At 41.3% G+C, this 24071-nt stretch overlaps 1 protein-coding gene across 4 annotated transcripts in view; it reads right to left on the reverse strand.

Moving 5' to 3' along the window:
• Nucleotides 1–24071, reverse strand: part of mtcl2 (microtubule crosslinking factor 2) — a 107539-nt gene that overhangs the window by 14615 nt on the left and 68853 nt on the right. For 3 of the 4 annotated variants that reach the window (XM_067591632.1, XM_067591635.1, XM_067591633.1), the window contains 11 exons: nt 20994–21056; nt 16306–16473; nt 15347–15500; nt 13764–14328; nt 13258–13558; nt 12319–12552; nt 9687–9824; nt 6333–6455; nt 5856–6086; nt 5541–5657; nt 5282–5449 (listed from right to left, as the gene is read on the reverse strand). In XM_067591632.1, coding sequence (XP_067447733.1) covers nt 5282–5449; nt 5541–5657; nt 5856–6086; nt 6333–6455; nt 9687–9824; nt 12319–12552; nt 13258–13558; nt 13764–14328; nt 15347–15500; nt 16306–16473; nt 20994–21056 — 2262 coding nt within the window. The remainder of the gene's footprint in view (nt 1–5281; nt 5450–5540; nt 5658–5855; nt 6087–6332; nt 6456–9686; nt 9825–12318; nt 12553–13257; nt 13559–13763; nt 14329–15346; nt 15501–16305; nt 16474–20993; nt 21057–24071) is intronic. The other variant, XM_067591634.1, reaches the window with a different exon arrangement.

The following is a 24071-nucleotide window of genomic DNA, read 5'->3' on the forward strand; positions in this document are numbered from 1 at the left end:
ACAGGCACACACACACACACACATACACACACACACACACACACACCCTCCAGACCCATCAATCCTCCCTCTGCCTCTCTCAGTCTGGCTCTGTGGTGCTGGCATCCGTATATGGTGCTAATGGAACTGCCTGGCAGCCAATCACAGTACAACACACGCACACTTAGCCCGTCTCCTGCCTCCTATGGGAACAGAGTGTTTCTCGTTAATGATGAACCCAGTCTAACGAGCCCTGCGTCTTAACGAGGTTTACTGCCGAGGCGTTAAGAGGGAGGCAATTTTACAGGATGACTGGTGTTTATCGGCAGATCAGAGACGTCTGGTTCACGACTCACTACTCACCATTTAGCGAGTTCAATTATTTCTCTTTATTCAACTAAAACCTTGAATATCAAGCATGGCTTGATTAATTACGTTTGACTAGAATGATCCCATCAGTAAAAAAAATCTTTCTATCTATAAAAAAAGCCTTGATGATGAAATGTTTTCCTCGACGTTTGTTACATTCATCATGTGGTTTTCCAGCTTCTTTCTTCAAGTATCTATACAGAGGCAACCTTTCATGGCAACAACTACAACTCATGAAACAGAAGAAAGTATTTGTAGAAACACAGAGCTGAGAGCTAATAACAGCAAACACCAATTAAACCCACAGGGATCTCTGAGGAGTGAGTGGGAGGTCAAGAGGAATAATGTCCCTATCATTAGATCAATTGTTATTATTATACCAATGAGAGAATTTATTAAAATCAGTATATCAGTTAACATGTTTCAGCCTCTGTGATCTTCCTGTAGTTTAGTATATTTTACACTTAAATACTACATTAGCAACAACAAAGCCTGAGGTCTGATTTACTGTTCATCTGTGGCATGAAGAGGCTCAACACATGCTGATTTACAGCCACCGTAACACCAAACAACTTCACATATATCACATGTTTATAGAGTCCGACAGTCATTTATAACTTTAAACACTGAGACAACAAAAACCATAAATCACCACCAATCATAAATGTTGGAAATATATAAAGAGCCTTTATAAAACAGTTTCACAACCCTCCTTTTTTCATGTTTTATCAGAGATTTGTTATCAACTTTGACAGTATTTTTCTATTAAAACAATAAAAATCACAAAAACAACCTGACTACTATCACTGTCGGTGGTTTGAAAAAAGAAAAAGAGGGGGTAGTTTATATAGACACTGTACAGTACAGTAGTATACTGTTGTACAGAAGTATCTTGTAACACTGACCCACAGTGTATTATGTGCTATTTTGGGCGGCATATTTGCCTGGAACAGATTTCCTCTACAAGAAATAACAAAGTTGATGTTATCCGTTAATGTTATCAGCACCGTACACCAGCCATCAGCTGTTAATGTAGGCCAAGCAGCAACCACAACACTGACTAAATGTGTGCCAGGTTTATAAAAACATAGCCTAGATATTATATAATATACACTAAGATGATACAGATGTTAGATACAGTAATGTAAATAGCCGACTGCGTTGCAAGCTGCACGCGTACAAGTGACACCGAAGCTCTGAAGTCATATCTCAACCTCGATCTTGTCTTTATCTGTCAGCGGCTATTAATAAACGTCTTTTAGCTCCAAAGCAAAAAATAGTTCAGGCATGTAACTCCTTCGTTTTTTTGTGCAGATTAAAAATAAACAAGGTACAACATATTCATTATTGAGCTTTAGAGATACTGATAGGCTTCTTTTTGGTAACCTCTTGACAAGCTAAACTAAGCTAACTGGCTTTAGCTTTATATTTAGAGCCCAGACACGAGAGTGGTATCAATCCTCTCATCTAACTCTCGGCAAGAAAGTGTATAAGTCCAAGCATTCCTTTCACCAAGTAGTTTTCTGTGGCCTGATTCATAGAGGTGGCGGATGAGAAAACACTTTAATGAGCCATGTTGTGGACAGTCCTGTGGGCTGTTTTTGTCAGGGAACAAGAAAAACAACCTCGTTTGTCATTTTGGTACAAGGAGTTGTTGAATATTGATGTCTCAGTTTGTCTGAAATGACAAAAAAGCGACAGCATTTTCCCTCCCCTTCATCTTCATCCTGCCTTCATGTGTGAAGTGGATTCAACAGATGTGATGAATGGGCGATCAGGGACTGCCAGCTGCTCGCTCTGTGTCATCACGGAGACAGCAGGTGTTCCTAATGTGGCCTAAAGTCAGGATGGATGTCTGATACAGACAGACAAAAAAAAAAAAAAAAAAAAAAAAAAAAGAGTTGTACAGTATTGCTTAAAGGGCTCTGGTCTTCGTTTCTACTTCGCTGACGCTGTTTGTTTATGAGGCTGAATGGTGAAGATAATTTCCTGCCACGCTGTTTGACAGGTAGAACAGTGTTTGAAATTGAGTTGACTTGTTCAACAAAGCAACAGCTGGTTGAGCCGCTGCACACTGCCAGGACGGCTTGGCACCGATTTGGTCGGCTAGCTGGTGAATGTCTACACACACACACACACACACAAGCAGGGCATATTGATGGCATGCTTCACAGTGTGCGTTGTTAGGAGAGGAGAGATTGGTTCCAGCTGTGGCATCCAGGCCGGGGTAACACACATGCAGAGACACACACTTTGGTAGGATAGCTTACAAGGCAGAAGGAGAGAATAAGTGCAAAACAGTGTTGTACACATGTGTGTTTGCGTTTCAGTTTGACAAGTTTGTCATTGAATTCATCTGAATCCAACATAATAAAATATGAGTCTCATATTTCTGTGTGTGTGTGTGTGTGTGTGTGTGTGTGTGTGTGTGCGCGCGCGCAGACTTCAAGCATGCCTGTGCAGCTCGACATGATGAATCTGTTTCACCCAAAATGAATCACAGCCGGGTGATTCAATCTTTGATTAAGCCAATAAGGTTTGTCGGTAAATTTAATCTCATAAAAACCTGCAGCTACGTCACATTTAGGAAAAAGGGCAGTGTCTTATCTCTTTGTAACACAGCTCTCCTCTCCTATTGGCTGCTGAATCGGAAGACAAACGATCTTGCACCACAACACTAGGGCAGAATCTCTCTGATCATGACGGTGATTAATGACTCTGTCAGCGTCTGTGTGTGTCTTCTTGTATTGGTGTGGAAATCCTACATAGTGAGGAAATCCTACATAGTGAGGACATGTGCCGCTTCACAGAGACGCACTTTAGTCTTAGAGTTTGGATTGAAGGTTTACTTTGTGTTGTTCAGTGTGTTACAGGAGAAGGTTATGATGAAGTGTCTTTTTCCCTTTAACATTTCTTATTAATATTTGTGGTTATTTTGTGTTTATTTTCCCCTTTTTTCTCCTTCTCAAGTTTTTACTGCATCCTATTTACTATGTGTATATTGGTCCTTTTCTAACTGTAATTTGACTTATGCATACATTTAGATGTACCTGTGACATCACCACTTTTCTGATTGGTTGTTGCAGCCTGTGGAAATCATATAAAAACGCTGCTTAATGTATTGTTCATTTAATGTCTGACCATCAATCTCAGCTGCTTCTGAAATAACGTTTGTGCTGAAAATGAGCAGGCAGCCATCACTTTCTGTTGCGTAACTGTCTACCATGCATGCAATTAGATGATATATTAACGATGATGTGTTGTATTTTACTTTTCCCCCACTTGCTTCTACTTCAGTTAGTGACTCCCTCCATTTCCCAGAATGCCTTTCAACAAACCCAATGGAACAGGAGTGAACTTTTCTTGATGCTGCATTGCATTCTGGTCTTTTTCCCGACACTGTAGACGTGTATCTCACTCATATAGAGCCGGTGAACATCAGTGCTCCAGGAGCTCTCGTTTTGTGATTCTGAGGAACTGTCGCCAAACCCAGACATTTACTTCATGTTGATGTTTAGATTGCTGTAACAATTTTCAACTTTCAACACTTTTTTAAAACTATATTTTATTATATTTTATCTTTTAGGGTGGAGTGTCTACATTTGAGATTAGAATTATGATTTGGAGTAAACTGGGGTCGAATAATGGTCCTAATGATGGCTGTGGTCATAATATGCTTATGTGGTTTTACAGATTTTCACAGGAAACCAAATGTTTCATATAAGGACAGTTTCATTGATAATTTATATGTAAATCTAAACAACTTGGGCAACAACCACAGCACTAGGATGAATATAAAACTTTTTCAGTCTGTCAAACTATCGACAGTCAAATACAACATTCCTGCCTATGTTAATGCTGTGAGTGCTGGTTAGTAAAAGGACAATGGTAGACCGACGGATACTCTGAAATCAACAGTCACTTTTTATCGATGTAATCTTTCTTGATGCCCCTGAGAGCTTGATCTGTCCGGTTATACTTTACAGGAGGGATAGAGGGTAGGATATTATATCTAAAATGTATGAAAAATGCATTTTTTGACATATAGGTGGCATATAACAGCACACACACTCAGGGGGACACCAGGTAAGAACAAGCTTTTTTTAATTGCCAACTTTGACAGGCCTCTAAGTCTCCTCTCTTTTCTCTCTCTCTTCCTTTTATCTCTCTGTCTCAATTACCGGGCAGGAACACATGGGCTGTGTTCTATCTCGGAGGCTGTTAATTATCACTATTACCGCCTCTGCTGCTGTTATGAGGCAGACAGAGAGACAATGAAGGAGGAGAGGAGGAGAAAGCATTAAAACCATTACTCACAGCCTGCAGACGAGACAGACGGAGAGGGGATGAAAGGCTCGGAGGGACACACAAACCACTCAGCATATCGAGAGGTAGACATTGACCCCCCCTAGGCTGTCATCAATATTAAAAACCACTTGTCAAAATTAATATGAGACACTTCAGAGCACAAACACTACAAATGATGTTTCCTTCTGTCTGTTGCCCACCGGGTGTACTATAACGGTCCAGTTACATGCAAGCAAAGAAGAAAGGCTCTAGATACATAAATGGTTTATTTTGACTTATTAGACTCGGTAGTTGTAACTTTAGCAGAGCATGATAAACTTTTCTGTAGGCGATGGAGGAAGTGTTCCTGAGCTGAATTATTGAGGAAGCCAATTTGCCTGTTCGTCCCACCGTGTTCATTTTTCTTCTTCTCCTGAGTTCATTCGGTTCTGCTCGGCTCTCTCAGCATGAGTATTAATGGACAACAGAGTGTTTGTCAAAGCAGTGTGGTGCATTTTACACATTGTTGCACGAGGCTCTCTATGACATCACACCAATCAGAGTTTGCATTTCAGGTTTGTTTCTCCTAATGGACTGCTCCACAGTTCACTTTGAAGAGAGCATGTTGATTGGTTTTAAGTTTTACCTGTGTGATGAGGCTCTTTAGTTCGGTCCTCTCCACTTCCCATGATGCCTTGGCCTTTGCGAACTGCTGGGTGAGTTCCTGGGAGCCTTGCCTCTCCTGTCGCAGCTCTCCGCTCAGATCTTGCAGCGCCACCTTCAGGTCCGCCAAGGTGCTGCTCACAGCGCTCGACTGCGGGGAAAGACAGATAGTCCATGTAAGAGTGTGTGTCTTTGTGTGTGTTAGTGTGTGTTAGTGCGTGTGTGTGTGTCACTCTACCTACCTTGATAGTTGGGCTGAGTGGTTGTTCGTCTGCAGCGGCCCTCTTGTCAGTCTGGTGAGCGGGGCTTGTCAGGTTCTCCTCCTCCAACAGCAGGTAGAGGTCCTTCAGGCTGTTCATCTAAAGGAACCAATCAAAGAGCAGGATCACCTGTCAATCACCTCATTCTCCAATATTATCCAGTATGCAACACACACTCTGCAGCCATTTCATAAGTCAGTGGTGTGATTTTTTTTTTTCTTTTTTCAAAATATTTGCAGCAAATATTGTTGCAATAATTTGTTTTATATTTGCAACAATTCCATATATCCCTCATACCTCCAAGACGTCTTTCCACTCCGTGTCCTTCTTGCAGCCCAGCCTCCACTGTTTGAGGAAGCAGCGTAGCTTGAGGCTGAGCAGTAGCAGGGCCTGCTTGAGGTGCTGAGACTCCTGAACCAGCAGAGTCCTCTCCTGGCTCCACAACTTCTGCTGAAGGCGAGCCTGGAGCCCCAAACTCTGCAGCTGGAAGTCCCGACGGAGCAGAGCCTTCTGGTTCTCCTCCTGGAGCTGAAAGGGACAGAGAGAGACAATTTGTTTAGCTTTAGATTTCCAAAACCAAATTTTGAACTTCAAATGCTTTAGTTAACAGTATTTGATCAGGTGTTTTTAGTCTGACCGCCAAATAGATGAGTTCCTCTGTACATTTCTGTATAAAGTGGTGCTTCAGTGTGTCTGTGTGAGTTTGAGGTTGCTTTATTGTAGTTCAGTATTTAGTTTGTGTGTGTTGTGACAGTATCAGTGTTGTAGACTGACCTGTGTGAGTTTGAGAGTGATTCCTCTCTGAGCCTGCCTCTCCTTCTCCAGCTCCTCCTGAGCTCCTCGAGCAGACTCTTCTACTTCATACAGCCGGGCCTGGAGGTCACCGGACTGGACGGACTGGACGAAAGAAAGAGGGAGAGAGGAGGAGAGGGGAGTAAAGGAGGAGATATGAAAGATGAGGAGGTAAAGAAAGAGAAGAAAAAGAATGGAGGAAGAGAAAGAAAGAAGGAAAGAGAGCAGTGCATAGGGAAGCAAGTGGAGATAGAAAACAGGATGGGAAGTAGGCAGAGATTAAAGGAAAAAAACAAAAACAAAATAAGATTAAGAAAAAGAATGGAGGCAATAACAAGAAGAGAAGTGTTGAGGGAAAAGAGGAAAAGGGGGAAAGAGCTGAGTGTGAGAAGCACATAACATGGCAGTTTCATGCTACAACAACCTTTAAATCACACTATGGCTGTGGCACGCTACTGATTGTCCACACGCACACATATACACATGCCCCGTTTCATACACTCTCCCACGCCTCATTTGGCCGCTGAGTGAGTGAGATCCATCGACCCACCACTGTACCATTAACTCTCCACTGGGCTCAGCTCCTGCCCTCCATCACCTCCACCCAGAACACCACCCTGCAGCTCACTGCCAGAAAAAACTGCTCTGACCTCGGTTGCAAAATGACTCTCCAGTTGTGAAAAAGTGGCAGCTGCTCTTGTAAAAATGTAGCAACACAAGAGCAAATGTTACAAATCAGGGTTTAAACCAAGTTAAGATCACAACAAGTACAAGTTGATTTAAGCTTTTTGAGAGCTGAATTACTCATCGTCAGCCTTTTACAGCTAGCCTGGTTCACTTTAAAGCTCAAAAACCTGACTACCAGCACCTATAAAGCTCACTAATTAACATGTTGTGTGTCATTTGTTTAAATGCATATAAACCAAACTATACATATGTAAAGTGGTGGGTAAATGTGGCGACCAGAAGCTGAGAGCAGTGACTTCTGGAGTCTCTGCTAGTTGTCTGGCAAGACTCCTGTTACAGCATATAAGTACCTTTAAAACCACAAATTGCCATTTTCACATTTCTGTTTGTGTATGGATTAAGCAAGCAAGATACGTGTTAATTAGTAAGCTTTGGGGGTGCTGGTAGGTGTTTTAAGCTTTGCACAGAACCAGGCTAGATGTTTCTCTTCACTTAGTCTTTAAGCTAAGCTAATCGACTCTCGGCTTTAGCTACATACTGTAGGCTAGTTAGCGCACAGACATGAGGGTGAAATCAATCTTTTCCTCAAACTCTCAGACACAAAGTAAAAAGCATGTTTCTCAAAATGTTAAATTATTCCCTCAAGTATGGAACTGAAATCAGGACATGGTTAGCTTAGCTCGGCTTAGCATAAAGACTGGAGGCAGTGGAAAACAGCTAGCAAGGCTCTATTCAAAGTTTGAAAATATGCCAACCAACACCTCTAAATCCTAGTTGTTAACATGTTGTATCTCGTTTGTTTGATCCATGCACAGACAGACATGTAAAAGCAATTTGTGGTTTGTGGAGGTTTGGTACCATCATGTCTGTAGAGAGATGAAAACCTAAACCTGTGTTTATTGAATGTATCTGGTAAGATGCTGCACAGAACGGCTGATTGATAGACTGTTGTTTGTCAAGAAAAAGTATTGGTTAGGCTATGATGCAAATGAATGCTGCACAGTATGAGAGTATGAGTCCTGAATACAAAGTGTATGTAAACACACACTCTGTGCTATAGATGGTTGTGTGTTGCGGCGTCGCTGCTCTGCTCTGTTCATCACTCTAAACATAACTGTCTCTATAATATCTGACTCTCTCTCCTTATCATTCTCTTTCATTCTATTTTAGTCGCCCTCTCTCATTCACCCTCTCAGTCTTGGATAAAGATGCAGACACACAAGGCCCCGGTTACCATGGAGACACGCCAGCAAAAGGTCAACCAAACAAAGGTCTTTTCTTCCTGTCAGTCCCACAGCTGATGATGCAGTCACTGTTTATGTTTGTTTACAAAACTGTGTTGCTAGCATGAGTTTCCACCGCTGGACCACATCAGATACTTCAAACTATAATATGTGTGTGTGTGCGTGTTTGTGAGTGTGTGTGTGTGTGTGTGTGTGTGTGTGTGTGTGTGTGTGTGTGTGCACAAATTAGCCTGTAATGGACCTTTGTAAAGCTGATTATCATTGTGTGTTTGCACAAGAGGAAGTGATTTGAGAATACACCGCAGGTATTAGAGGCATTTTGACTGATGGTTTGGATCAGATCCAACTCAAAAGAATGAACTCAAGATCCACTCACTAGCTTTTTACCGAGCTTTCAACTACCTGTCATGGTCTTCCTCAGTGGATGTAGTTTTCGTTAGTACAGTTGTACATGTTACAATCCTCCATATACAACTACCTGTTATCACACGACTGAAGTACTATATTTACGTCACATGAGGAAAACTCAGCCATCACCATGAAAACTGTGCAAACTCCATCCCCTGAAGAAGTCTGCGAGATGCAGCTGAAAGCTCCAGAAAACGCTAGAAAGTTGACCGTATGTTAAGATTTTTTTGTCAAACTAAATGTTACTAGTTTCAACAATAAATTACAATCACTTCTAAAATGTTTTATTAAAGTGCTGTCCGTGTTTCGCTTCATCTTACACACACACACACACACACACACCACTTCCTCCTGAAGTGACGTGTTTTTTATGCTCAAAGTTCATCTTTTTCCTCCTCTGTCGTTTTTAGTGACGCATAATCTGCACAGACAGCTGTTTAAATCACACAAATCTCCCGCTGTTTTTAAACGTTTTGAACTTATTAACGTTATCTACATTGACTGATCAAGGCTCCCAGTCTGCCTGTGAGCTTGTCTGTTTCACTACAGGCAGATTCCCCTCATAAAACCCAGTTGTGGTTTTACAAGGAGGTATGTAAAATCTCGCCTGCAGACCGTTTTTGATATGAATCTAACTCTAGGCAAAAAAGCTAATAAGCGTCTTTCCTTTATTCTTTCCTCTTCTTTATTATGTTCCTTTTTAGATTTTGTTTGTGGGCCAGTGATTTTCTTTTTGTCATTTACAGTCGGTTTACTTTATCATATTGCACAGGCTGTTAACGCAGACCTGACCTTGTGTTTGTTGCCCTGAAGCCAATTTTAGACTGTGACCAGCCGAACAGTGTTTGTGTGTCTGTGTGTACGAGAGAGAGAGAACGCAAGAAACTAGACATTAAAACATTAACTTCAGGCTCAAGTCGGGTTCTGCTTGAAATAAGAGAAGAGCCTTTTCAGCTTCTCTAGTTTGTTTGTTGTGAATGATTTTGATTAAACTCACCAGCGCATCGTCTGTCTCCCTGTCTTCCTGCTCCAGTTGCCCGGTTTTGTGGTTTTGCATCTCGTTGCTGTCTGATTGGCTGTTCTCCTCCGTTTCACTTTTCACCTCCGGCTCTGATTGGTGCCTATAATCAGGCTGCTGCATTCATGCATGGGCAAGTTAATGAAGAAAAAGAAAAAACAAACATACAAAAAAAAAAAAAAAAAATAGAGGAGAGAGGGTGGGGAGGAGAAGTCGTGGAACAAAAGCAAAGAGAAAGGAGTGATGGAAATGAAAGGAAAACAAGACAAACACAATAATAAGAATAAAAAACAACACAACCAAAATGGTGTCCATCCATGTGACAACATTGGAAAAAAAAAATGAAACATGAAAAACCAAACAGAAATCGTTTATGGATCTCACAAGACAAAGAAAAGGATGTAGAGGAAAAAGAGCTTGGTCAGAGAGGAGAAGGAGAGAGTGGAGAAAAGAAAGAAAAGGAGGATGGAGGGCAGAATGAACGGCTGAGGGGGGGGAGGAGAGGAAAAAGGAAACAGAGGAGGACATAGACGAGTTGGAAGAAAGGAGAGACGGGGGGAGAAACAGCAATGGGAGACAGAGGAGGGACGGGAGAGAAAGGGAGGAGGACGAGAAATAAGACGAACAGGAGGGCAAGAGAAGGAGTAAGGCGGTTAGGATGGAAGGTAAAGATGACAGAGAAGAAGAAGGAAGAGTGGGAACGAGGGAAGTGAAGGGATGTGAGGTGAGCGGGGGCGAGTCAGAGGGAAGTGGGGAGGCAGTGAAAGAGGTGATGAAGGTGAGGAAGGCGTGAGGGAGGAAGAAAAGAGGGAGATGGAGGAGAAGTGCATAAACCGACGGTTATGGTGCCCGTGCAGAGAGAAAGAGAGGGAAGGAAGAAGGGACGAAGGGAAGAGGAGAAAGGGGAAGGACAGGGGGGGGGAGAGATTGGAGGGGTGTTGGGACTCAGAACTGGCCTCTAATGGAGTCTAAACATTATCATTTATTCACCTACAACTATGTATAATTTCATCACAACTTCCTCCAAACAGACAAATTTGATTCAATTAAAAAGTTTCTGTTGATATAAAGGCAGTGAGGTCATTTTAAACTGTTTCCAACCCAACTTCATTTACTCAAGAAAAAATGATGGATTCTCATCAGATTTGATGTTTTTTTTATGTGTTCCTGACAGTCAAAGGATGCAAAGTGGAAAACATGCCAGCTGATGCACCATAGAAGAAGAATTCAAAGTCTATTCTGATTTCAATGTACGTTTATGAGATTGTGGAGCTCATACTGAATGTTGACCGTTAAATAGATGCAGATACAACAGACTAAGTCATAAATCACTGGTCATCAGTTTTGACACCTGACTTACAAAACCACAAGAGCAAATTTATGAAGTATGATTGGAAATCTGTTTAGACTGAACTCATTGTGTCATCTGCTGCTTTAAGAGATCTGTGTGGACGACTTCTTCTTTATTATTATTTAATACCTTAATAACTCAGACAGTCGTTTGATTTCTGTTTTCAGATTCCAGATTTTATGTTTTAGTAATGAATTACAGACCATGTTAGATTTTATTTGAAATACTGCTCACTGTCATTTTAAAAGCTTTGGTTCACCCAATTCAGTTGGTGTACGTTACTCAGTATTCTGGTTTCAGGAATGACTGAATAGCAGAAAAAAACTGGGATTGACTCCAGATGCTTTTTCCTCCTAATGTTTAAACAAAATATTCAAACCAAAACAGTGTCAGATTCAGTCTATAATCATAGCGTATTATTTGTTAGTCAACTATGATGCTACTGAATCTGCCTCATGAAATCTTAATAGGGGTCATAAGATAAAATAGTCCTGCTAGCCTTGTGTATGATACCATAGTTATATTGTAAAAGTAGGTAAATATATGTATATAAATGTAACTTTAAAAGAAAATGAGGTATGAGCAATATTGCTCAACCACACTAGATGTAAACCCAGACTTTTGGTTTTATGATTTACTGATGAAATACATATAAATAAATGGTGCTTCTTAATAACCCCACTATGTCATGCAACAAACTGGCTCCATTTGAGGCCTAAAGCAGCATCTACATACCAGGTTTTCAACAGCATGCAGGTGGACGTGGGCGGCATCGTGTGGAGAGGTTTACACTGACGGCTCAAATCTGAATTCATCTGATCCATCGACATAGTAAATGTCCCCAGCTCACAGGCAACAGTGGTGAAAAGACTGTTTTCTCTTATGGACAGATCTGAATGAATCTAATTAGGACTTAATTAGATAAATAATTATTATTCAATCTCACGTTTGTTGTCTGTCGTCTTTAGGATTATCAGATTTGAGCGTCTTGTGTAAAATCCATTCTTCACTGTGAGGAGAAACTAAAGCGGTATGTTCAAATGGGATTGGGGGTGTTAGTCAGCCAAGCTAGTGGTTAGGCATTGGGCCAAACACAAAACAGAAGAATAGAAATACAAACTAGAGACAACTGAAAAGAAAACAGAGCAAACAAAAGAAAACACAGACAATAAAATGAAAGCTTAAAAAAGACAAGATAATAAATGAAATAGAAAGAGTGGACAAGGAGTGAGGAAGAGGAGTGAGGTTTTGTCTTTTTACCTTCTCCTCGGCAGTGTTCAGTCCGTCCAGGTCGCTTCCAGAGCAGGAGAGGGAGGTGCAAGGTGGGGCCAGGGGAGACGCTCCTTCTACCTGAGGGTCCCTCCCACCTGCTGGGGATTTACCCAGAGTGTCTACGTGTTCCACGAAGGCCTGTAGCTGGGTGTGTAGGGCCTGGAGCCTGCTGGTCAGAGCACCAACCAGAGGCCGGTCCGCCAGGTCAGACAGCTCCGATATCTAGGGAACAAAGAAATAACAGAATTTATCACACAGTCAGTCATTATTGGCTGAGTGCAGGAACCGCTAGGAATGATAAATGATAAGCTGCGGGGTTGATACAGCAGGTGGTTGAACAACCAGTGAAGGAAAAAGTGCCGGAGCAAAAGATAAAACATTTATCACTGAGGCTGTAGTTTGATCTCTTTCGTCTTGACCAAATGAAAAAAAAAAGATGAGTTATTGCCTTTTAGTTCCAGCTCATTTGGGACTTATTGTAAATAAACTTTTATATAACGATTAATAAAGAGCTAGAAACAGGAAATCACACTCATTCATGGGACTGACAGAAAGTCATACAACACTTGAGAGCTTTATTTATCTTCTCTGATGGTCACAAACACTTCATGAAGATCACAAAGAAATACCCAGAAACTGGCATAAATCTAATCTCTAATAGACTTATATTAGACATATGTTAGTAATAACGGACAAACAGAATCAAAGGAGGGAGATGGTCCGTCCTGCAGAGCAACATTAAAGGAGCACATTTGTAAAATGCTAAAATAAATTCATATATTACATAATCCTGTGGTTGGTGCACTTTGCTTCATAACTGCACCAGTTTGTCAGGAAGAGGACCAAGAACTATGTTATATTATTTGTGTATAAAATATAAAATTGTCATATTAGGTTTGAATACACAGTTGAACACAGGACGTGTACCTGGCTGTGAGGTTGAGGCTTCTCCAGGTCACACGGCTCTGCGGCCTCGCTGCTGCAGACCTTGTGGTAGATGGAAGGGGAAGAGGAGAGGCAGTTTGACTCGGGGGAGGTCAGGAGCTGTATCGCCGTGGAAACCAAGCGAGCCTGGTCCCTCATGGCCAGCAAGGCATCATGGTCCTTCTGCCCCAGGCACCCGGGGAGTGAGGTTGTCATGTCAGCGTTGTCCTCAATCTTCTTTTTCCGCTCCTTGATCTCCAGGGCGTCATTCTCGCCCCCTACTGGCTCCTTGCGGTGTGGCGGGCTGATGGAAGAAAAAAAAAAGAGAGGGAAGGGTGAGGGACTTAGTTATTTTGAGATATGATGAGTAACCCTGTAACTTTAGTATGTTTTCACTGTTCATTGTTATGTTATTACTAAAAATACTTTCACTGTTGGGACTCCCAGTAGAGATCCACACTGTGGAACCAAAATATCCCCCAACAATGAAAGAGGCACTATGAGACTACCTGGTAGGGAGGCACTCAGCTGAGTCTCCAGCTTCTGCATCCGTCTCCAGCGCCAGTCGTAGTGAGGAGGAGGAGGATGAAGAGGAAGGAGCATGGTAGGAGGCCAGATCACAGCGCTGCAGGTTGGACAGAAGCACTCGGTTCTCATACTGCAGCTTCTTCACCTTCCCGCTCAGTTCTCCGATCTGAAGCCTCGCCACTCGGAGCTCTTCCTCCTGAGACGGGGCGTCCGTGCTGATAAGCACCGCCCCTTCCTGTATAGAGTGCACCGGGCTGTCGTTGAGCAGCCCGTCCGCCAGCGACGTCAGCGAATTGGACGACAGCGAGGACGTGGGCGGTGGGAGTTCAGATTTGTAGCGGTTGATCTCGTTCATCAGGAGTTTGTTCTGTTCCTCCATCTCGATCAGAGACCTCCTGAGGAGCTCCGCCTCCTCCTCCACAAACTGGAGGTGTCTCTGGAGCTCCATGACGTTTTCAGATGAAGCCCCTCCCCCAAGCACCATGGCTCCTCCTCCTAGGCCAAGTCCCACCCCCAGACCACCACCAGTAAGTTCAGGAGGACCATCTAAAGAAAAGAAACGAGGACTAGTTAAGCAGTGATATCACACTACACTAGAGGAAGAAGTAGGAAGAAGTTACAGTGAATCATGTCATTATAAATATCCAAAACATTGCAAGAATAAACTATTATGTATGTTTAAGTCCTTGTCTCCACTAACTCGCCCCTCCTAACTGCGAGCTAGCTAGTACAAAAGGTGAAAACAAGGCGAGACAACGTGTCACTATTGTGCAACTCTAATATTAACTGTATTTGTGGAGATGTATCAAGATAATTACTGTATTTATGCCCTGTGAGAAAAGCAAACACTTTGACACTTGTTTCAGCTCAGTAAACTGAATATCTTTGGTTTGTGGACTGTTGGTCGGGACAAAAGAAGACATTTGAAGATGTTAGCTTGAGCTTTTGGGAAACAGTGACGGACATTTCTCACCATTTTTGGACATTTTATAGACCAAACAACTAATCAATTAATCGTGATAATGAAAATAAAGGTAAGTTTCAACCCTACTGTCTGCAAGTGATCAGATCAGATTTGTGTGTCCAGACATCACCAGTCTATCTACATCGGTTGCTATGGTAATGATGTAAGCGTCAGTAACTACACACACTGGTGACACGGCTTTCCAATGCGGAAGCATTAGAAATGGAGATCCATCATCCACCCAAAGTGCCAGCAGGCAATTCATCTGTTGTTCTCTGTGTTGTCCTCCATACTGCTCTGCTAATAGCAGCATGGATTCTGCTCAGCCGCACTGATGCACTTCTGTCACTCTGGATTTGACATTGTTGTGTGTCGTGATACAACTAACAAAAAAAAAAACCCACCTCCAAATGTTGCTTGGATCCGATTCAAAAATTGCATTTCATGTGGTTTTTTGCTGTCCAGACTTTCTAAATTGATGAGATTATTTCCACCTCTAGAGTGGTTGAAAATGTTTTCTTCTAACCCAGGAATTAAATAATGACAAATAATGAAATAGTAAAGTTATTAAATGACCTATAAGAGGAGTTTGACAGCTACCTTGTGGTCCCTTCATGTCGTCCATCTCGGCTCGGAGCCCCCTGTTCTCTACCTCCAGCTCCACGATGCGTCGACTCAGCAGGTTGGCCTCCTCCTCCACCAGCTTCAAGTGGACTCTGACCTCCGCCTCACGGGTGTGGGGGGAGTCAGCAACCTGAGGGGGGGACAAACAAAAAAGACATGAGGAAGGAGGAACCACATCTTTACTCAAGTTCTACCTGTTGATTGACACAGTTTCAATCGTCTGCTGACCTTTAAGACTGTTAGAATGAATAAATAAACAATATTTTCAGCATTACCAGTGCTGGATATTTAAATACTCATTAATAACACATATAACTGGTGTGTGGTTTTCAGTAATAGTCATGGAAAGTTTGTTTTAATGAGCTTTGTGGAGTTTGTGGAGTGTTTTGGCCGTTTCTAAAATAACACAAATGCATCACTGAGTTTTCCCAGGACTTTCTGGCAGAGATGGAATATCTACCATTTGGGTTTTATATGGGTACAAAGGGTGGGAACACTTTACAAACCATAACCACCATAATAACCTAGTGGCACCGTTTCGCTGCCCTCAGGCAAACTTTAAACAATAAAGCTAAGTGTTAGCAAAAGATTGGAACTCAGGGTTTAGATTTTTATTCAAGGTGTTTACGGAAAACACTTCTCTGTGTTGTATCGGTTACAAATGATGTGAAATCAAAATCCTCATCATTCTTCCAGAGTTTTCCATTCTCTATACAGTGAAACGTACTTAGCCAGGACTTGTTTCATTGCCTTGTTCACTTACTGCTACTTTTTACAGCTGTAATTTGCTCATTAATCTCTGACAATGACAAATGTCTTGCTCCTGTATGAATTAGCTCTCCAGTAAATAAGTTTCCATTCTTCTCCTTTTCTTCTCATTTTCACCCCTTTTGTTTCTACATTTTCCTATCATCCACAAACAGCGGAGTCCTCACCTCCTCCACAGTGAGCGAGGCGTTGACGTCCCCGTACAGCGACCTGAACTTGGCCAGCTCCTCCTTCATGGCCTCGCTGTCCTTCGCCAGTTTGGTCAGCTTCTTGCACATCAGGGCTGATTCTTCTTTGGCAAAGTGGAGCTGACATTTCAGGTCTGAACTGTCCTCCTGCAGTGACGGGAGAGAGAGAGAGAGAGAGAGAGAGAGAGAGAGAGCACTGAAGTGATGTTGATTCAAAAACTGCTGTGTAACAGAGAGGATGACATACATACACAATCATCACGCACAAGTACAGATGTCGTTTTATGTCTGGAACAAGTGCCGAAACGATCAGTCAGTTAATTGACAGTCATTTAAATAATTGATTTAAGCAATTCATCAACTAAAAAAGTCAGACATTTGTTGGTTCCAGCTTCTGTCAGATTCATTATGTGAGAACTGAATCTCATTTGTTCAGACAAAATAAGTGTTTGGAAGACGACACGGGCATTTGTGATGAGCAATTAATCAATTAACTGGATAATAGGGAAACTAATGAGGAAAAGAATCAGTTTGTGCTACTCTGGTCTGAACTGTTTGAGTAAAGGAAATATGAGGTAAGAATGCTTCTGATGATAAAACATGTTCCTTTGTGCACACTGTGTATGATGCAGACTTCCTCTGAGGCAATCAGCAAAGTATTTATCTCTTTTAACCAATAATTGCACCAAACTCAGTCAAAATTAAACCAATTCACTTCAACCAATGAATGAATAAATGACGACAGGATGTTAAAAAAAGTGAAAAGTTCAGGGTAAAATACAACATTTTCTTTAGTTTTGTGAAACCCTGATCAGTGCTGTTTTAGATATAATATGTAACTCACAGGCAGACAAATGAAGATTCCTGTCAAGTTTACCTATAATTAATACAAATGAGCTGTGTCTGAGATGTATTGTAAGATGAGATAAATGAGTGCTTAAACAATGTCCCTTTTGTGTAATTTCCCAGAATTGTGTATAAGGAGGAAAGAATGCTGATTTAACAGATAGACACACAACACTTCCTTCTACTCAGAGTGAGAGTAGATATGAATCTTCACCCTGCGGTTAAGACAAACAAGGAGACAAACAAGGAGACAAACAAGGAGAGGAGGGCACTTCCATCCTGGGAGAGACAGTATATAGAGATGGACAGAGAAAGTGACAGGTAGGGAGACGGCTGCAGAAACACACGCAGAAAGTAAAAACTACAGACAGACACACACACACACACACACACGCACATGCAGGACGCACAACAAGCTGACCAGTCAGATGCTCAGCTTGGAATCCGCAACCGTCAGATCCATCTAGACTGACAACTGGACAACGTTAGAGGTCAAATGTGAAAAGATTTTTGCTGAATTCTGTCTTATGTTCTGTAAAATTTGAGTATTTTTCAAACCACCAATATGAATGTTTATTTTCAGTGAGGTTTTGGCTTCATCCCTGACAACTTTTTGCTCATACTGCCAGTTGAACAGAAGCCACAATCCTTTACAGTCCTGCAACTCGACTGGGATGAATTGGCTTTTCATTCTATTTAAAATCGCCTTGAACTTAAAAACTAATGACAAAGCACTATCTGACTAACTTGCGGCTTTCAGCGACCGAATGGTGAGGTCAGAATCGTGCTGTGTCGGTTCCTCAAGAGGCTTTTACTAAAAAACAACACAAAGGAAACAGAGAAACTCCAGGCAAACACACTCGTTAGTGGTTCGCCTCAGACGTCATCTAGAATCTGAACTAAATATCGACTTTCTTTGGGATTTAAAAAAAAAACTTAGAAGACTTAAACAAGTTGACAAATGAGACTGAGCAAATACACTACGCTACTTAGTGGAACCAGTATCATAGTTACTGTGTGACTTTAAACCCGCAATAATTCATATTTCTATTTAAAATGAGACGATGTATTTTTTGCACAGCAGCCGCTCTAGTCATAAGTGGCAATTATGGTAAATACTAAAACATAGTGGAGCAGTAGCACACGTAGAGATTAACCATTATGTCAGTAAAGTGACTCAATACTGTCAGTTACACAGCAATGTATCATATATCTCAAGTTTTTTTTTAACATTAGTGTATTATTTCTTATGAATTCAACTTTTAAAAGTGATAGTTTGACATTTTGGAAAATACACTTATTTGCTTTCTTGCTAAGAGTTAGCTGAGAAGATTGATACCACACACATCTGTATAGTAAATATGTAGCTGGAGCCAACCGCTGGTTAGCTTAGCTTAGCTTAGCATAAAGACAGATACCAATATTACCTGATTATCATCAGCTCTGCAGCTCTATGATGCGTTTTAGCGTCTTTTAACTTGTTTTGATTTTACATGCTTATGTGTCAGTGGGGCTTCTTTCCTGCCTCTTATTTAGAGGTTGCACAAAGTTCACAACAAAAGTATAATAATGCAGATTTTTTAAAAGAAAAAAGACAACAAATTTTAATCATACATGTCTCTCTCTCTCATCCCAAACTCAGTTCTAAGTACTACTGACCTGAGGTGACCCTGTGCATCCATTCCTCATAAGCAGCTCTGTGGCTGTATTTGTTTTACAGCCTGTGGAGTGTTTCCAACCACATTAAGCGAGGCGAGGGGGAGCGAATTTACAGCCATTTATGGTATGTGGCTTGGAGAGGAAGCCGAGGCTCGCCTTCGCAGCCAGACAGAGAATTACCTTCCCCGCAAAGCCATTCTGTCTTGACATGTTAGCCCTGTAGGTTTTTAATCTGTATCTGTGTACTTTGCCCCGTAAAAACCCGAGCTCATATACTTCTAACTGCTTTAGTGAGTGATTAAAATAAAAAGAAGGGAGGGGGGAGTTTGGAAACAGTAAGGTAGAGGAAAAAGTTGCTCATGTTTTGAAGAAGAAAAGAGGCAGAATGAAGAGAAGGTAGATTTAAAGTGCAGTGCGGAGGCCTGCTCTGTAATACAAATGTAAACAATGACTGGGCATGCAGGGATTACACTAAGCGCAAACACCTGCAGGACAAGATGGAGGGCAGAAAAGAGGGAGAGATGAAGCAAAGATGAGAGGGAATACAGAAAAATGCTGATCTGTCTGTTCATCCTGCACTCAGCGTGTTTGGGCAGATGAATGAGATGATGTGATCCCCCAGAGGAAATAGGTCACAGACAACAGACAGACACACGCAGACAGCACGACACTGTCATGAGCTGTGAGCAGAGACGCACTTGAAGGACCGAACGTGCGAGATTTCAGACATGGAAGTTGTTATCGGTGACCCCAGACAACCTTGACATGTCTGTGCTGAGCAGATAGTAAAACATTTGTTTCAGGGAGGATTCTGCAAATGAAACTGACAAATAACCGTTTATCTCCTGAAGCTGCGGCGTTGTGGTTTATATGCAAAATCAGTTAACGCTGCAGTGACGGTACAAACATGTTACTGTATGTCAAACATGTGTAGATGTTTCATGCCTGCCTCATATAAAGGATTAAGGTCCCACAAAAGGAAAAAGTAGACTCTTTGTCATTGATTAATTTGATTTAATTGGTTCTGATCGTGCTGATTGATTCCTGTTCTTATCAAATCCTCATTCTGGTTCTTATCACAACATTTGAGTGTGAAAAGAAATGAAAATATGTAAAAGATGAAAATTACATTTATGTTCAGATTTAGGCTTTCATAAACAGTTATCTGTCATAAATGACAAAATATTTTTTATGATCAATTTTGATTAAAGGGTAAAATGAAGGAAAATCTTTTATTTCCATGAGTTTTTACTTTAATTTGATGCCCTGCTACTAGCTGGCTGCAGGGCATTATGATTAGACATCAAAAAGGCTTCATTCCTCTTTCAAAGTGATGAGATTTCACTTCTGGTAATACGCTTGTTTGCTTTCTTGCTGAGAGTAAGATCGACACCACTCTCATGTATGAACCCACTACCAGCAGCCAGTTAGCTAAGCATAGCATAAACAGCTAGTCTGGATCTGTCTAAAGGTGAGAAAATGTGCAGCATCTCTAAAGTTCATTAATTTACTGCACAAAACAGCGTTAAATCACAGGTGATCATGACTATTTTTTGTGTCGGCGCACCAACTTGATACAACTTTATTCTATGTAATATTGAACCGTCTATAATAAACATTGTATTATATAAAGGAGAATCATACAATAATATTTGATGATTAGGAGAAACTGGTTTACTGCCTAATAAAGCAAATAAATCTAAATAACTTCTGGACAGCAGTGACAATAATACTGGGTTTAAAACTAATGAACAATTTATTCTGTCTATCCAACACAGAGAAAACCTTGTTATTGATTGTAATATTGATGTCAATCAATTTCTACCTCTCTTCATTCTCTCTGGTTTAACTTGCAACACTTCCAACACACCTTCTTTCTCTCTATCTATCCTTTACTATTCATCTCTGGTGTTTCTCTCTCTTGCTCTTCTTCTAACCTGCAGGTGTTTCGACTCACACAGCTTTGTCAGTAATACATATCCCTCTCTTATCCTATGTGCTGCGTGTGTTAGATCAATGTCAGTCTCTCTCCAGGTTTAAGTGTCTTTAAGGTTTAGTTGCTGAAACTGCACTTTGTTACTCCTATTGATTTGTTAGACCGTCTGGGGATAAACCTAGCTGTGTGTATATGTGTGTGTGTGTGTGTATATGTGTGTGTGTACCTGTGGACCGGGCTTCTTGTCAGGTTTGTTGTTGGGTCGTGCTCCTCTTTTCTTCTGGGAGTTCTGCAACAGAGAGACACACAGAGTCTCATTATAGGAAGGCATGACACCACCTCGGCTGTTTCAGTAAGACTCAGAATAAATTCAGTCAGATACAAAAACAGACAGAGCGACAGGATGAGCTGCAGGAGAAATGGAAGTAATCACAATCACAAATATACACCTAGGATGTCTGCTCTTTTCAATAAATTACTTTCCAAGTCAGTAGCTTTGCATATGACCCGACACTATATATATATTCAAACAAGTGTGTTCTTGATTTTCTTTTGAATTTTGGCTGTCAGTACAATACATCCATAGTGAACTGCATGTGTCTTTGTAACTAGAGATGCACCAATACTGATATCGGATATCAGTCCAATACTGACTCAAATAACTGGATCAGGTATCAGTGACGATGGGCCGATCTGATATCAAGTACCATTATTTTAATAAATAGCAGTTCAGTACATTGATATCTATGTATTTATTTGTTACATTTTGTTTTACAAAGTTAGTAAAGCAATGTTTAAGTCAAGCCTTACACATAAAAGAATGATGCCAGTCTCTTCTACACAGTGAGACATACAGCTTATTAATTAAACACTTGCATCTGATTGGTACTCAGTATCGGCTGCTACCCAAAGCCCAGGTATCGGTATTTCACTTCACAGTATATCATCCAGTGTATGTTTAATATTAAACACAATAAATGTGTCAGGGTCAAACTTATTGTGACACCTTGGCAGCCTCTATTACACACCTGTGGTATTTTCAGTGCTAGTTTTTGCTAAAAAAAAAACTTGAACCTCCCTCCCCCCCTTCCTCCCCTTCTCCCTCCCCCTCCTCCTCCCTCCAGCTCCTCCAGCACCTCTCCCACTCATGCTGCGCTCCAGATGTCATTGCTATGGTGATGTTGATCATTCCCATGGTGATTTTAATCACCACGGCGGTGCTGATAAGAGCGTGGAATTACAGCTACGAGGTGGAGGGAGAGAGAGAGAGAGAGAGAGAGAGAGAGAGAGAGAGAGAGAGAGAAAGGTACACAAAGGGAAAATGGAACGAAAGAAAAAATAAGTGAGCTATAAGACCTGAATGAAAAGCAAGCATACTCATACACACACATGCACACACACCATCTTCTGTTCATCCAAGTGTCTGCCCAGTGCATTAGACTCTCATAAATCATCATCCTTCCCTCTCTTTCAAGCCAAAACCAGTCACACACACACACACACACACACACACACACTAGGACAGACGCTGCAGTGCAAGTAGTTAAGCTCATCTGGCTCAGTCCGTATCCATGGAAACAAGCTACCCTCTCCGCAATGAACCCCCGACAACAAAAGAAAGAAACGGAGCGACGGAAGGAATGAAAAGGTGAGAGAGGAGGACAGAAATATAAAAATAAATAATACCTGGGTCATTTTAAAAATATATATTTAGATGTATTTTCCAAAAATGTAAACTTAGCATGTTTGAAGTGAATCGTTCACATTCTGTAACCTTCCAGCACTGACAACATTTCTGAACAATTCTTCTCTTGTCGAGGTGGACTCGCAGTGCAGCATCAGCATGGAGGGCATTTGCTTATTTGTCAGATTTTTTTCTTTCCACAAGTCTGTCTGTGTCAGTCTCCTCCCTCCCTCCCTCCCTCCCTCCCTCACCACTGCTCTCCTCTCTTTCTGTCCTCTCACCCTCCTGCTCCTCCCTTTATCCTCCCTTTCCTCTCATCCCTTCATCACTCTTTGGGCTATTTCCTGACCTTTTAATTTTTCATCTCCCGCTGTCCTTCCCTCCCTAAATCCCTCCCCTCCCTCTCTCTCAGTCTCCTAACCCACTTTAAGATCAGTTTATCAGCGTGCAAACAGTCTATTAATGGCTCTAAACTCACTGATCAATAAGCCTGCCTGGTAATGGAACCATTGATTCTGGCTGGAGGTTGAACAGATGTCGGAACTATCGGATCGGACGTTCAGCTGAGCGGCGTTCGGGTTCGATTGGAAAAAGATGGCGATGAATTTGTGCTAGACTCTTGAGAGGAAGCTCGTGACACTGAATATAACACTTTTGTTTCATTTGCATGAATAATTCTTGATTTCTCACCGAGAGAAGAAGTTCTGCCAAACAACTGTGTGAACAAAAGCCTTTTATGGGATAAAAATAGACACCTGTGAGCTGACTGAAACATAGTCTCTCATTATAGTGACTTTAGAAGAGTAAATGACATAAGAATACCACCAAAGAGGTACTCTTACATCACTAACTGGGGCGGGGCCAGCATGGACAGTAGTATGTCAAATATCAAACGCTAGATGCAGCGTTCCTGTATTTTCTTCTGTGTAATATCGTTATGGAACTGTTGACATTTTGGATCATACAAACACATTTACAAGTACAATCTAGATTTTAGTAACTCCTGGTGGATTCTTCATAGTGAGAAAGACAGTAACGCATTACATGTTTATATCTATGTAACATTTGATCCATTGTTCATCTAAATACACTATATCCATTAATGCAGCCTTAATTATTGTGTCTTTGATACAGCTGCAGTGTATTTTGGGGAGCCTTCTTTAATCTGCGTTCTAGTTTTTCCACTTCTTTAACTTCAATGAACTGCCAAAAAGTTACCAGGATTGTGAATCAGCTGTCTGAACTTCCTGTCTGTGACTCTACATACTGTAAAATACCAAATACTGTAGCAGCCTGAACCACAAAAGTCTGACTCAGTTTGTTAAACCGCTGCTTAAAATGACAATAATCTGCCTGAAATGTGAGTCACCTCCGACTACGTGTTGCGTCAGCAGGCGTGCAGTTTCCTGAACAGTCAGTTTGATGTTTAAACTTGGGAACCGCTGGCTGAACTAGAAACAAAATGGCTAAAATTAAGAAAAAATTGTAACTAATGATTACATTTGTAAATATATATTCCTACTAATCAAGTATTGCACCTTCTTTTATCCTCCTGCTGTGTTGTACCTGACACTACAACACTGTTTTCTTCTATTTCTAGGATGCTTCTTGATTTCCTGT

The sequence above is a fragment of the Thunnus thynnus genome, chromosome 6 (assembly GCF_963924715.1).
Source record: "Thunnus thynnus chromosome 6, fThuThy2.1, whole genome shotgun sequence".
Taxonomy (NCBI): Eukaryota; Metazoa; Chordata; class Actinopteri; order Scombriformes; family Scombridae; genus Thunnus; species Thunnus thynnus.